The sequence below is a fragment of the Haliotis asinina genome, chromosome 3 (genome assembly GCF_037392515.1).
Source record: "Haliotis asinina isolate JCU_RB_2024 chromosome 3, JCU_Hal_asi_v2, whole genome shotgun sequence".
Lineage (NCBI taxonomy): Eukaryota > Metazoa > Mollusca > Gastropoda > Lepetellida > Haliotidae > Haliotis > Haliotis asinina.
The window spans coordinates 19,745,848-19,762,576 of NC_090282.1; the positions used below are offsets into that span (position 1 = coordinate 19,745,848).

General features: G+C 42.2%; 1 protein-coding gene across 1 annotated transcript; it reads right to left on the minus strand.

Annotated features, from left to right (window-relative positions):
- On the minus strand, positions 1 to 14,141 carry LOC137276627 (TD and POZ domain-containing protein 3-like). Its single transcript, XM_067808237.1, has 8 exons — positions 13,874 to 14,141; positions 10,337 to 10,442; positions 9,734 to 9,907; positions 7,493 to 7,601; positions 6,014 to 6,183; positions 5,779 to 5,899; positions 4,833 to 4,955; positions 1 to 3,081 (listed from the first exon to the last, which is right to left on the minus strand). Exons 1-8 carry the CDS (start codon positions 13,960 to 13,962, stop codon positions 2,942 to 2,944), a joined length of 1,032 nt encoding a protein of 343 aa, XP_067664338.1. The 5' UTR covers positions 13,963 to 14,141; the 3' UTR covers positions 1 to 2,941.
- Between the last annotated feature and the right edge of the window lie 2,588 nt (positions 14,142 to 16,729).

Consider the following 16,729-nt stretch of genomic DNA (forward strand, 5'->3'; position numbering starts at 1 on the left):
TGTGTGTGTATTGTTTCATCCTGCTATCCATTACCGGTTTATCTGGTCTAGTCCTACAAATTTTGGTTTTTCACCGCTTTTTGCAGTCAATATTCCATCAAATATCAGAGCTGGGGATACAAACAAATGACCCTCACAAAATGTACCATTGTGCGGAATCGAACCCAGGCCTCCCGAACGCTTTGACAACATGGCTACCCCACCGTTCTGTACCATTATAAAAAGCATTTAGACACCCACTCAAACCATTTCAAAATATAAAAAGAACATGTTCCAAACATTTAAAAATATTGAAAGTAATGTAAGATCATTGGGTTCAATATGTTTTCTCTTTGTTAAGTAGACATAGCTGTGACGCGGGCCTCGGCGGTTAATTCGGTTGGACGGTAAGGTTTGTTGGTTGAACAAAGGCTCTTGTATCCCGTACTTCTCGCGTTACCACGTCGTGACCCGACGCAGGAAGTGATGCACCATATTGACTCTATATACGTTCAATGGTGCGTTTTTTCGGATGCTTGTAGCTTGGTCCCATAATACCTCAATAGGCTTGACTCATTTTTCGCCGATGGTGATTATGTTTGGTGTATTTCGCCCATCGGATCATATTCAAGGTTTGATGTGCCTTATCTTGCTTGTCTAAACTTTCAACAACAATCCAGTTAGCGACATACAGGGAACAGTTTGCTTAATGTTGTTGAAACACGTGCAACATTAGACGACAGTCACAGGCAGAGACGATAGCCCCTCGTGAACGTTATAAGCAGTGAACTATTAGGTAAAACATGCCCCTGCTGCATGTGTTATCAGAACACTCGAGACGAACACACACTTGGCTAATGTTTAGATTACAGGTAAATTCATTATGTGCATTATATATCACTAAATGACTACCGCTGCAATAGCAGAAACCTTCTTTTTGGTAAATACGTGGAAATGCTGTGATGTGAAGACTAGTTTAGGTATGGCGTGTAAATCATGGGGTGGGGGGTGGGGGGGGGGGGGGTGTTCCATGTTGACATTGCAAAGTCTGCTTGTCGTGGGTTCGGATCTAAAATTCATCAAACATATGATCCTGGCACCTTACAGTTTATAACTATCAACGACCAGGGTCACCTTGGTTGTTGATGCCAGGCCTGGTGTCACTAAAATAATGATCAAACATCGCTTATTCAAATACACAGGCATTCATATAATCACTCACTTATATCAGATGTGAGTGAGTGGGCAAGTTAGGTTAACACCGCCTTTATCATATTCAAGCAATATATAGGGCATGGATGTGTCAGAAATCGAACTAGAAATGTGAGTTTCTGAACACTGCTCAACAATATTCATGCAATACTAGTATAAAGGCAAGACCAGACTGACCACTGACCGGAAACATTGTTGTTTGTTGTTAAAGACGCACTCGGCAACATTCCAGATGTAAGGAGGCGGTCTTAAATAATCGAATCTGAACAAGACAATCTAGAGATCAACATCATGAGCACCGATCTACGCAAATGGGATGCAAACATGTACTCCATCTAGACAGACCACCCGATCCCTTTTGTCGGAACTAAGGGACTGAAAGGGAAACATTGGGGCAAGTTGACATGCGATCCAGCGACTGTCCTGGCTGCCTTTTCTCTCATCGGATAGAAAAAATAACCGATAAATTGTTTAAACCTGGATCTCATGCATCGGTGGAAAACACTAAGTGAAGCTTGTGAGTCTCCACAGACGTTTAACTGAGGCCAACATATTAAGTTATGTTAAATTCATGAACATAAGTGTGCATACTGAGCCAGTCTGTTAAGTGTTAAGAAGTATTCACAAGGACGATAAACAGAAAAATACAATTGTTTGCAACTGAAAGTGTTTCCATATTGTATTTTATGTTCGCTTCATGGAATTATTGGCATTTTCTCGGTTTGCTAATTTGTTTTGAATGTTTATTGTTTAACGTCACACTATTCCAGATATATATCTGTAAATAATACAGTCTGTAAATATAAAGCCTGAAAAATCCCGTGATTGAAATCATGAGCATCGACCCACAGATGGGCTGCGATGACATGGAACAGCCATGAACGTGAGTCTGGACACCAGGATTGCGGAAGACCGATTTTAACCTGCATCTTCATTCAGGTGGACTTTACTGAATGGGTCCATGTAAAACATAGATAAATGAAACCAACCATGTCATTTTCTACATACATTTTAAGTATAAAAAACGTACATAATGAAAATCGATATCACCTGAACTCAGTCTTCATTAATACGTGTAAAAACAATATCATAAACAGTGACAATCATTTTGCATAATAAAGCATTATTAGGTTCTGCCATTTTCCACATCGGAATATGTTCAAATATAAGCAAAATGTACTTTACTCTTTGCAATATTTACATGTCAAAAAGGACCAGCTTGCACTTAGAAGAAAAGGTGAAACAGAGGTACCGTGGTGGGACCAAGGGAAATGATCTTGCGACAGTCAGCATTTTCCCTTGGTAGAATCTGCCAGTTACCGGGATAAACTGCCCCTGTCCAACCAGTGTACGAAATAAACTCTGGCCCGCTAGCCCGGGGTTAGTAAAAGTTCAGTCGGTCCAGTAAATCTCCACAATCACTAGCCAGAATGGCAGGTGAATTTTCATGTTTTATCCCGGCTTTACCTTTTTGTTATCTTTTGCTCAATTTCTACATTGAAATTTCGTACCAGTGAATTAGTTTGTGGGCTAGTGACTTTCTGACATAGCTACCCGATTGGCTAGCAAACTTTGGAAACCACTTCGTACACTTTGAGTAAATAAGGAAGGAGTTAACGCCTGGTTGAACATGCCTCTAGTTAGAAACGTCAGGTTATCTTGAAGTGGGATGACAAGGTCCAAGTCTCTCATCACGACATTGGTGCCACGACATACATCGCGTCAGTCTAGTAGCAGACCAGCTGTTGATTCATTTGAGGGAGAGTTTCGCTGTGGACAGCTGCACGATCTCCAGCATCAGCTGCTGAGGGAGCTCCTTGAACTGAGGGGTCAAAGACACGGACGCCAGATTGGACGCCAGGAACTCCAGACACACTTCCCGAAGGTCTTCTGGAAGAACGAAACAGATCACAGGTTGCTTTAAAGGTCACATCCAACCAAAACAACAAACATAACTAAAACATAATTATCACCTATTCATGGCATATAATATATAAAATCAAATAAACAAAATAATGAGCGTACAATCGCGAATCAAAAGTACAATATTTTGTACTTGGCTTTACCTCCCTTTACCTCTTTAAACGAAACCGTACCCGGTCCGAGCGGGTGGGTTTGCATTTAAGTGTAACAAAGACGTTTCATTGACTGGTTCATTTGCCGATATGCAGATGTCTCATTGTGTGTATATAGAGATGGTCCGTTTGATTGGAATTTCAGAAGTATGGTGAGTAAGAAGAAAGTAAGATTTTATTATAGATAACAACTTCTTTTGTTGTATATGATGCGACGTTTTGGTATGGATTCATAAACCGTTGCCAGCAAGAGTGATAACGGTATAAGAATCCATACCGAAATGTCGCACCATATACAATCAGGGAGACTCTAACAGATTGTAGATTATCCGTGATGCAATGGAAGAAGGTGTTGTCCATAAATAATGTTTATATAAATGTTGGATTTTGTAAACACATGCATTTGTGTTCGATCCAATCAACAAATACTGAAATAGTGAACTACTGCGTGGGTGGAAAATGTCCTTCGTCCAGGTACAAGGAAGAACTTGAAACTGACAATCTGAATGGATGGAGTTTGTTTGCAACCCACAGACATAATGACATCTCGTGTATCACTCGTGCTTGTCTGTCTAATTACATAATGTGACAGAGACAGAACCCCGGTGCACGAGCTATAAATCAAGGTATTCTGTTGATGCGGTATAGTCTTATAGGTGTTAACTTCAAATTGCATGTGGTTAATGATTGAAGTTGTGTTTTGCATATTGCCAAAAGTAGACAGGCAGGCAGACACATAGGTGTCAAAAAAACATTGACAGTGACAGAGACAGCTTGTCACAATCAACATATTTTGCCATGTTTCTATGGACATACATTAAAACATTTCAGTTTTCAAACAGAACAGTGCTTAGCAATGAAATTAGTATTTCTAATGCTGCACTTTCTTGAAAACTTGGTTTGCAAATCTGCATGTATGGGACCAATGTATATATTTATTACTGCAGAGTCAGGATGTTTGTAATGACAAGAAACATCTTGTTCTCCAACTTCGACCGTAGCGATACTCCTTGCACGCATCACTTGCTGTGTTCGTACGAGTCACCTTCCGGGTTCAAGCCGCGCGAACCTAATCACTGCGCATGCGCTATGGGCGCAGCGCAGCACAGCTGGTGAAACCTCTTTTTGGAAAATTGGTGAATCGTTTGAACACCGATTTCGCGGACTTTTTTTCATCACGTTATTTTTCAACTTTATGAGTTGAATTTGCATTTTCGATAATTTGTTTTTGTAAGTTCATTCCGAAAGGCATGCGAATCTGCAAAGTTGTGTTTTACGTTCCTTGTGACCTTTAAGTTGTATCTGATTGAAATCGTGATAAAATATAAATGTAATCGATGATGCCATTTGTCCCCACAAACATTTAGTACCTCATATCTACAAGCAAAGTGATGAGGCTATTTCATTCCAGGGTGTGAGAACGTCGGATTAAACGTATGTCAAATGAAATAGTCGTGTGTCAAGTGACCTTTTAATACATCAAACGTTTTTGTCTTAGTCTTGGTATTCTTTGCATCAAATTTCACAAATTACAGAAAGCAGAATCAGATGTTAGAAACGTGTCACCTGAAATCGGTTCTTTGGCAATGGTATTAGCGTAAACATCGACCACGTTGTTGATTTCCAGTTTGGAGTTGATCATCATCAAAGCCAACGCTCGGAGGCCATCCATCTGAAGCATCGATGCAGCTGCCAAACACAATAAATACCTTAAACAAAATAGTTTCAAAGGAACTTCAGAACCGGGTGTTCCAATTAAAGGTTTTGCCTATGCTCGTGTCTCCGCCACCAGCCTGCAGGTGATCTCGTACAGCTATTCGGCGCATGACACATCTTCTTTCAAGCCTTATTGTGGCACTTACTTCCCTGCTACATAGTGACCAACCGTCACAACATCCACTGTACGTTCAGCGTCCATTATCTTCATATCTGACACCATACACTACATACCAACATCTAGCTGCCCCTATTGATTGTCCCTATAACATCCACTTTCCTCTAAATATCTGACGTATTAGCCAACACACCAACCTGCAGTTGATCTTCCCCGTAAAATCCATTCTTCTCCATATCTGACACAACAAGCATAACTCGTGGGGTGAACAGCGATGCGCCTGATCATCACAATGCCATGCTACTGGGGTCTCTTTAGTCTACAAGCATGACTCATGCCTGGTGTACATGTCCTTCCGTGGTCTTCACGGTCTAACACAACAACTGCTCGGCTGAATTACCCTTGTTAAAAGCGGCGTAAATCTAAAATTCACTCAGTCACACACTCGTTAGTGAAATATCCTTGACAGGAGCATTATACCTAGCTTCATGTCACGTCATCAAATATTTTATTTTCTTAATTACGTCACGTTCTTAAGTTGGGTCCAACGTGGAAAGTATGAAATGTGTCGTCTTAACGTTGTTCGGAATGCGACAGGTCTAGTATAACAGCCAACCTATCAATTACTTATAGTGCAGATATCCCTCTAACAGCCTCCAACAAACAAACGTTCCTCACCTCTCCAGACGTCTACCAAGATGTATGCCGAGTGGTCGTCGGGGATACGGCCGCTGTACACGTAGTGGAGGACACCAATGAACGCGTGGACATTCATGTTTTCCACTGGGATTGCGCCTTTCTGAGAACATATATCAGCTGTAACACACTCATCTTGATTCGTGTGGTTCAAATTTTGATACAACGGACAACAGATACTATTCAGAAATGAAAGAGTACTTGATTTCAAACTGACCAAAGGTGCATTTGACATCATGACCTTCAGTCTTGGCGACCTGACCGACAAAATGGCGCGGTGGGCGTAGACCTCGGTGCCCTTGACATTGAACACGACGTCGCTGGTGTCCTTGTCATTGACGAGTTTAGCAAAGTCATCCGCCAATACTGATAACGAGGGTGGGGGTTCTGTTGAAAGATGTAATAAGCACTAGTTAGATGAAATGGAAAGGAATATATCAGAATACACGTTTATTGTACACAAGGGTATTGATACTTACTGCAGGTTCAAACCCATCGTAGAATACAAAAGGCAAGAATAAGGAGAACTTGTCATCAGCCCACGGTGACGAGGGATTGGTTACCGACATAACGATACACCATGATTGAATGTTATTGAAGGCTTCATTCTGATTACATGACGGCGATGGACATGCATCGTGGGGTGAACAGCGTTGCGCCTGATCATCACAATCCCATGCTACTGGGGCCTCTTTAGCCTACAAGCATGACTCATGCCTGGTGTACATGTCCTTCCGTGGTCTCCACGGTCTAAAAAAACAACTCGGCTGAATTACCCTCGCCCGATTGCCCAATGGAACACATCACCATATTGTACTGATTTTATGATTTCAGAGCCTGCCCTATTCCAAACATCCACGGTAGCCAAATGGTTAAAGCGTTCGCTCGTCACACCGTAGACCCTAATTCTGTTCCCCAAGTGGGTACAATGTGTGAAGCCCATTTCTTGTGTTTCCCGCCGTGATGTTGCTGGAATATTGTTAAAAGCGGCGTAAATCTAAAATTCACTCAGTCACACACTCGTTAGTGAAATATCCTTGACAGGAGCATTATACCTAGCTTCACGTCACGTCATCAAATATTTTATTTTCTTAATTACGTCACGTTCTTAAGTTGGGTCCAACGTGGAAAGTATGAAATGTGTCGTCTTAACATTGTTTTGAATGCCACAGGTCTGGTATAACGGGATCGAATTATATCTCAACTCATACATCCATCAAATGTTTCTGTGTTCGTGAGGAGCATCCGTGACCCTCAACTCATTCGGGAGCACTTGTTGCCGTTGTTTTCTTTGTACATCATCAGTGAAGATCGGGGTTAGAATTTGTCTCCAGTAATCCAGGTTTGTCGTAAGAGGCGACTGTCTGGATCGGGTTGTCAAGACTCACTGATTTGGTTGACACATGTCATCGTATCCCAATTGCGTAGATTGATTGCTCATGCTGTTGGTCACTGGATTGTCTGTTCAAGACTCGATTATTTATACACTATGGTCATACAGCTGAAATATTGCTGACTGCGGCGTAAAACGAACCCACTTTTGAGCATCATTTGTGAAACAGTACACATATTAATATCAAGCGGGGTTCTAAATTTTATGTTGTCACCGCTTGAACATGTTTTCTACACACATCGTTCAGGGACGGGTTCACGTTGTGAATGTCATGTATGAATGAATGTGACCGTATTGTCTTACCACAGCTTAACTCCCTGCCCACCAACATGACAGCGTCTATCTCGACCCATGACTGCGCCACAGAGCAGTCGACATCTATTCTCACCTCCTTGGTCCTGAACTTGGGGATCTGGAAGCGTAGAAAGCTTGGGTAAAATGGTATATGCATAATGGTGGTTCCACAATAGAGATTTACTATGTTTTGAAAGTACACTGTCGCTCTTACACGTGTTTTCTTTCTTTTAGATATTGCCTTTTTTTAATTTTACAACCACAATGTTTGAAAGATGAGGTTACTTCTTCCTGTAATAATGTGATATTATTTCTATTCATATACACCTAGGAAAACCGTTATGCGACAGCCAGTAAGATCCCAGTAGCGGCTTCCCTAAAACAACGGAAAGTTGTCCAGACTAGGGGCTGATGTCATGATCAAAACGATGCCAAATCATAGCACAATGCCCACCTGTTAATGCACACGTCCGGAAGATAGTTTCATATTTCACCTCACTATTCCCATGATCCAATTCCGATAGAGCATAGAATCAGCATAATAAGAATTTCTCTCGAACACCCGTGCAAGAGCCATAAATGATAAAAGAGTTTTGGTAACACATCCCGCTGCCAAATATCGCTGCATCCCCAGCCTGTGTCGTGAACATACACTCATTCACGTACAACTGATGCCCACACTGTGTAGAACTGACACGTATTAGCTGGATAAGTGGTTAGGTCTCTCTTGTTTAGACAGAGAAGCATGTCATGTGTTTCACATCCTTTTACACAAAGCATCAAAGAGATCACGGTGGTATGCTGCAGTAATCCTCCGCAGTGTATCCCAGCAAGGTGTGATGGAATAATCCATGTTGCTGACGTAAGCAGATATATCATCTGTGCCCAAACGCATTGTGTTCATTATAGCTTTGTATTCAGATAAAAGGAAACAATACCTGTTGACTCCTAGTTGGATGTCAACTGCGTTAACCTGTTATCAAAGGTCATATTACGCCTAGGAACAAGATCTGCGTGATATTTTCATCATGTATTCCACAGAGCGTCATTACTATATCTGATCATTGGATCAATGCAACATTATAACATGGATTTTTGTAGGCCATGATATAACACTGAGTAATGGAATCGACCCAGCACTGTTACACTATATCCTGCTAATCATTACACTGTGTCCTACTGATCGTCACACTGTGTCCTACTGATCATTACACTGTGTCCTACTGATCTTTAAACTGTGTCCTACTGATCATTACACTGTGTCCTACTGATCATTATATTGTGTGCTACTAATCATTACACTGTGTCCTACTGGTCATTACATTGTGTCCTGCCGATCTTTACACTGTGTCCTACTGATCATTATATTGCGTCCAACTGATCTTTCCTCTGTGTCCTACTGATCATGACACTGTGTCCTACTGATCATTACACTGTGTCCTACTGATCATTATATTGTGTCCTACTGATCATTACACTGTGTCCTACTGATGATTATATTGTGTCCTACTGATCACTACACTGTGTCATACTGATCATTACACTGTGTGCTACTGATCACTACACTGTGTCCTACTGATCGTTACACAGTGTCCAACTCACCATGATACTGTGTCCTACTGATCACTACACTGTGTCCTACTGATCATTACACTGTGTCTTACTGATCCCGATACAGGTTCCTCCTAAGTGAAAAAGTCAAGGCAGAAAGGTCATTGTGTCCTACAAAGCGATATACTACATGATGGGATGGGATCAATGTAATCTTGTCACACTGTGCTGTGTCCTATAAGGTGTCATGTCACAAGCTATGAGATCAATGTGACACTGCCACATCGTGTTCTAGAGAACCATACAGGTCATACCCGATCCTCTTTGATCGGATCGGAATAAGATAGGGAAAAGATCCAACACAAACACGTTGGATCCGAGCAAGGAAGCGACTGAGAGAATGCCATTTTTAACTGCAGTCAGCTTGTTTGTAAATCTACGACCAGGCATGCAGAAACGTGCTTTTTACGTGAAAATATGGAACTGGGTAGTTCTGGACAAATACTTCAGATCAAAGTATTATTCTGTACTAGGACAATGACACATTGTGAGGGTGAATTCCATTGTCCCAGAAGAATCCTTATCGGATTCACCAGCAGCACTACGCTTGTCTCGAGCATGAACGAGTTCGATTATATGGCTTTCTTCGAGTTAGAGAGGGTCTGGTGTACATGCGAGTGGGCCGGCATCTATACACACCTTGATGTCGGGTGAGAATATCCTGCTGGCTTTAATCACTTGTACCCTTGGCGTCTCCCAAATCGTCTCCCACGTACCCCTGGGGGATCTCACAGACAATTTCTTCACTCCCCCCGCGTTAAACGTCTCGTAGATGTTGATGCTGGACATGTACACGGGGGTGTCGTAACCCAGCTGCAAAAGAATAATTTCTGATCAAATGCAGCAATTTAACCATACCTGTGAATAACACTGTTATAGTGGATGAACTTTGGATTGGGTACACAACACTTTCTTGTCAGTGATCAAATCTTTGATTCTATTACACACCTAACTATTAATGAAAATTATCATGAATATTGAATCATCATGGAGCAGATCCTGCCACCAACAAGAGCAGTAACTCTGCAATGACACAGTGGACCACTGAATCACTGCAGCGCAAGTACTACGTACTGTTCATAGATAAGATAACTCTCTCTGTTCACTTCCAGGATGTTGTAGAAAACCTCAGTGCTAAGACTACCTGAAGTCCATGTAAGTTATGAGAGTTGCGGTCAACTTAACACTAAGATCGCTTCGTACAACGGCGCCCTGTTCACTACCTGGTCTTGTTTCACTGACCTCAATGAACTGTTTACTGTCGCATGTCCTTGGAGCCCATGCCCCCTGGATATCCCCATAGCGAGGGTAGACTCGGGGCTGTCCCACCACCACACTTGCTGGCCAGCTGAATGATAAACACATGGAAATGTAAGTCAATATACGAGGATGTATACTGAAAGGCAAAAGAAACGTCGTAGTTTTCAGTTCATGAAATTTATATCAATGACATAGTTAGGTCAAATGTTGTTCACTTGATAATATCAACCAACATTTATGAAACATTATCTTCAGTGAAAAAGATAAAGTTTTGTGCGAAAACATATTTCTTGAAAATTGATTACTTTTCACTGTTTTTGGACAAGGATCACTTCACCCAAACTCAACATTGAAAGCACAATGCACGTGCATCTCATGGGCATCCAGGGTATAAATGCCACCCTGACTGTTCGCACATCAGTCGTTTCCTGACTACAGCAGCTATGCCACGGTAAACAAGAGATCAACGTCAACAGACCATCGGACGTCTTCATGCTGGACAACGCCCTTCTGTCATCGCCATTGATTTCAACCGTTCTGTTAGAACGATTGAATGTCTCAGAGAGCGATTCCACGCCACTAACAGCACAGATGACCGTCCACGTAGTGGTCGTTCCCGGGTAACCACACAACGCCAAGACCGTCAAATCGCCCGTCAACACGTGCAAGATCGCTTCAGTAGGGCAACAGACACAGCTCTAGGCACCGTCGGCATCCATCAAAGAGCGATCAGCGACCGTACAGTTCGGTTAGGCCTTGAAGCCAGCCATCTGTTTTGTAGACGTCCTGCTCATGGTCCAGTTCTTACACAACGTCACTGACGTGAACGTCTAAGCTGGGCACAACTGCGTCAACACTGGCATCAGAGACGTTGGAGAAGAGTGATCTTCTAGGATGAAAGTCGATATTGTGTGTCCGAAGCCGATGGGAGGACTAGGGTTTGGCGTCGTAGGGGAGAACGTTTCCAAGATGCTTGTGTGATGGCGAGAAACGCTTGGGGTGGTCCGAGCATCATGGTATGGGGTGGAATCAGGCTTAACCAGAAACTTGGGCCTGTAATCTTCCAGAACCTTGGTCCAGGACGAGGGAATGGTGTGACAGCTCTCCGGTACATTGATCAAGTCCTTAAACCCCACGTTGTGCCGATTTTTTTTGCACGTCATCGGAACCATGTTTTCCAGCAGGACAATGCACGTGCACATACCGCCAGACTCACCATGGCATTCTTGGATCAACACAATGTGGAAACCATGCCATGGCCAGCCCTGAGCCCAGACCTAAACTCTATTGAGCATTTGTAAGATGAGATCCAAAGACGCCTAAATGACGTCAGACCACGGCCGACAACTGGAGACCAACTACGGGCAGCGTTCCTGAGAGTGTGGACACAAATTCCTATGGCCTTTGTGAATTGGCTCGTACACTCCGTGGTCAGGGGGTGCGATGCAGTTGTCACTGCCAACGGTGGTCACACACGGTATTGACTCTCGCTCCCTTCAGTGTTTACGATGTTTCAAGTAACCAGAAATGCAATATTAAACTATTGATTATCCAATAACAGTTTGTTGTCTTTGCATTGTAGCCTTGGTCCTCATAAATATGGTGTGTAAAATTACACCAGTTATTACCACGTTTACAAACGACGTTTCTTTTGCCTTTCAGTGTATCATATGGCTCTAAAACGTCAGTGTTACTCTTTTCTACTGGGAGTGGCTGAGTGTTCTAGGCTGCCTTCACAATGCTTGAGGTTGACAGAGCGAATATTCGAACAACTCGCCACCAACACCAATTTCAGAGTTGTCAAACTACTGTCGAGAAGTAGGATCGATCTCTATTCGTACCAACTTTTCACCAAACTTTCGGTGCTGTCAGTATTGAGTTTGTTATGTATTGTCAAACGCGTGATGATACAAAAAGAGCTAATCGCTGTCCACGAAACTGTCAGGTGACCGCGCCTATAGCGAGATGGAGTTCCAATAACACGAACGTTTGGCAACGTGTGTTTGACGTGTGATAGTGTGAGTTTGACAACTTATAATAATTGTCAATTTTTGTTTGCTGTGAGAAGGCCGCGTTTACGCCACTTTTAGCAAATGTGAAGAGTCGAACCCGGATCTTTGTCATGACGATAGAACACTTGAATCGCTAGTCTACACCACCGTCCCGAGTGAGTGAGTAAGTGGCGTTTATCTGGAGGTATAGGTTAGTTTCAGCACTGCGTCAACGGTATAAAGGCGACAAAACCTTGAAAGTCCGCTGAACATATTTTTTACATCCACGACGACCCATAACAACACACTTTAACGTTATCGTTCTGCTACACTTGATATAAATTAGCTGTTAACTGAGTGAGTATCGCATAAACCTCAGTTTTGATGGAGGCATGTGACAGCTGTTGATTGTATGATATTGTGTAAGATATTTATGTTTTCTAAATGTACATCTATCCAGCTATTAAAGTTAGCCACATATGTTTCATTACAAAGACGATGACATGTGCTGAAAATGCATCTATGTGTATACATGGAGTGACTGGGTGTGTTTTTTATGTTGTTTTTTTGTTTGGGTTGTTTGGGTTTGTTTTTTTGTTTTGTTTTGTCTTTTTTTAAGGTGGTGGGAGTTGTTGGTTTGTTTTGGGCAGGAGATGGGGGTGTGTGGTGTGTGTTTTGTTTATTATTTATTTATTTATTTATTTATTTATTTATTTATTTATTTATTTATTTATTTATTTATTTATTTATTTATTTACTTGATTTTGTTTTCGTTTGGTTTTTTAGGGGGTTAGGGGTAATTTGGTGGGGTTGGGTGTTTGGTTTTCTTGTTTCTTTTTCTTTTTATAGTTAACGTTTCCATGGATGTCTATGGGAAAAGATTTGGTGTTGTGTAACCTCAAACAATATAGTACACTTACACCACCTACATTTCACGCTGTCCAAACAGCAGTATTTCAGACTACAGATTATAATTTCATGATCGTTTTGTTGTGAAAAATATACGTCATTTTTTCTTCGGCAAAAAGTGCAAACCTTTAAAAAGATTTATGTGCTGGTAAGAAAACATTTGCGCGGAGTTTTATTAACCAGGGGAGAAAAGCGCGAAAGACAAAGGAAACAAGAAATGTGGACAGGTGGGGCCGAGTTGCCTCCCCTGTACAGTGTTTGCATGTGTGTCAAACTACAACACGGAAGTACGGCAGAGATATAGGTCTACCAAGGAATTTTCCCGACTGCATTAAATTTTTAATGTAAATCGTTTCACTGAAATGACTCATGGATATCAAATGCCTAATTACAACAGGTAATCAACAAATGAACGATCTCCTTGGAACAGTCCTCTAGGACGAGAGATCGGTCAAATATTTCACAACAGTCATGGATAGGTTCATAAAGGTGTCTAGTGTAATGTCAGTTCATATATGAACAAAGACAGCGATATCGATGTCAGTAGGTTTAACACAGAAATGATTTGAATATGTAGTAAACATCTGACACAGCTGTAGGTTATGTACAGTGCACATACCCGTCGGAGTCGTACTGTGATGAGAAACTGGTCACTGTAGATGCCCATTGCTGGAGTACACCCGTCGCCGACATGTCGGTACTGGTCATTTCTACACTTTCTGCTGCACACTGACCAGTCCGATATAATCCGACTTACCTGGTATGTGTGGTCACCAATGGGAAATTGATTACAGGGAATCACGCGTGGAAAGATGTGTTATGAATGCGTTGTCAATGGAGACCGTGTATGAAATGGGCGTTACCTGTTCCCGATTCCGGCTTTTTGTCATGGGCATTCAGAGGTTCTGCTTGGGTTCGAATCCCGGATGGGACTCAACCCAACAAGAGTACTAGAATCTGTATTTACCGAGAAAGTGAGTGAGTGCGTTTATTTTCTGGATTAACTGGTCCAGACTTGATTATTTACAGACCGCCGCTTTTGTTTTCGTTTGGTTTTTTAGGGGGTTAGGGGTAATTTGGTGGGGTTGGGTGTTTGGTTTTCTTGTTTCTTTTTCTTTTTATAGTTAACGTTTCCATGGATGTCTATGGGAAAAGATTTGGTGTTGTGTAACCTCAAACAATATAGTACACTTACACCACCTACATTTCACGCTGTCCAAACAGCAGTATTTCAGACTACAGATTATAATTTCATGATCGTTTTGTTGTGAAAAATATACGTCATTTTTTCTTCGGCAAAAAGTGCAAACCTTTAAAAAGATTTATGTGCTGGTAAGAAAACATTTGCGCGGAGTTTTATTAACCAGGGGAGAAAAGCGCGAAAGACAAAGGAAACAAGAAATGTGGACAGGTGGGGCCGAGTTGCCTCCCCTGTACAGTGTTTGCATGTGTGTCAAACTACAACACGGAAGTACGGCAGAGATATAGGTCTACCAAGGAATTTTCCCGACTGCATTAAATTTTTAATGTAAATCGTTTCACTGAAATGACTCATGGATATCAAATGCCTAATTACAACAGGTAATCAACAAATGAACGATCTCCTTGGAACAGTCCTCTAGGACGAGAGATCGGTCAAATATTTCACAACAGTCATGGATAGGTTCATAAAGGTGTCTAGTGTAATGTCAGTTCATATATGAACAAAGACAGCGATATCGATGTCAGTAGGTTTAACACAGAAATGATTTGAATATGTAGTAAACATCTGACACAGCTGTAGGTTATGTACAGTGCACATACCCGTCGGAGTCGTACTGTGATGAGAAACTGGTCACTGTAGATGCCCATTGCTGGAGTACACCCGTCGCCGACATGTCGGTACTGGTCATTTCTACACTTTCTGCTGCACACTGACCAGTCCGATATAATCCGACTTACCTGGTATGTGTGGTCACCAATGGGAAATTGATTACAGGGAATCACGCGTGGAAAGATGTGTTATGAATGCGTTGTCAATGGAGACCGTGTATGAAATGGGCGTTACCTGTTCCCGATTCCGGCTTTTTGTCATGGGCATTCAGAGGTTCTGCTTGGGTTCGAATCCCGGATGGGACTCAACCCAACAAGAGTACTAGAATCTGTATTTACCGAGAAAGTGAGTGAGTGCGTTTATTTTCTGGATTAACTGGTCCAGACTTGATTATTTACAGACCGCCGCCACATAGCTGGAATATTGCTGAGTGGGGCGTAAAACTAAACTCATTTGCATCATCCCTAGCTTTCTTCGCGTTGCCAGTGTCACATCAACCTGGACACCCTCCGTCCTACAGCGGTCTCATCCTCGGAGGGACAGTGGGGTAGCCTGATGACTGAAACCTTTCTGTCTGCTCGCCCAAGACTACAGTTCTGTTCTCCATATGGGTACATTGTATGAACTCAAAATCGGACATCCGGAATGTATTGCTAAAGCGGTGTAAAACTGTACTCAAGCCCTCATTTCTGGATATGAGGAAGTCGGATATCGCGATGGTCCGTTCTATTTTCTTAACGGAGATATATAACTCTGTTATCGCTCATGAATAACTTTCATCTGGTTCATTACATCTGACTTAAGCTATCATATACGGAGGAATTTATAACGAATTCCTTTGTCTGAACCACCTTAGATTGTGAGTTTCGACTGGCGCAGACAGATGTCTGTAGATTTCAAAGGTGTTCTTGTCAATGACGACTTTGACGAAGTCGGCGGCCAACGGCAGGGTAGGGGTGAGGTTGGGTTGAGGGGTGATGGGTGGATTGGGACGTCTGTCGTTAAATGCGCTCTTTGGGAATGTTAGAATGTACCGCCGTTATTGTATGGTAGAAAGAAGCGATCTGTGTCATACCACAGCAGTGACCAATTAACATTCAAGCAATGCAACGACACGATTTCTGCAAAGACAGATCTTGACTTTTTGGGATCCTAAAGTTTTACGCCGCACACAACAATATTCCAGTCCGCCGTCTGTAAATGATCGAGTCTGGATCAGACAATCCAGTAATCAGCACCGATCTGCGCAATTTGGACACGATGATATGTGTCTAGCAAGTCAGCGAGTCTGACCACCCGATCCCGTAGGTTGCCATGTGCAGATTATTGACTAGTGTTATTTTGAATGCAGGCTACAAGCAGTCTGTGAGCCTCTTCCACAGTAAGCGATGAAACATTTCCAGGAGCGATAATGAGGTGACAGTGAATATTATGGCGAAAAACCAAGTCCTATTAATAGTCAATTTCTGTATTGCAGTGTGTGCGACCTTTTGGCGACGGTTCAAACACCTTTATCAGGCAAGTGATCAGTAACCATTATAATTCAAGACTGTTGACGTCTCTTGTGGTCACTTGCCTAGAACTTACGTCGAAACGCTACCATTACTGTGTATTTTCCCAACAACCTAACACAGTTCAATTGTACAGGAAAGTACCAGTTAC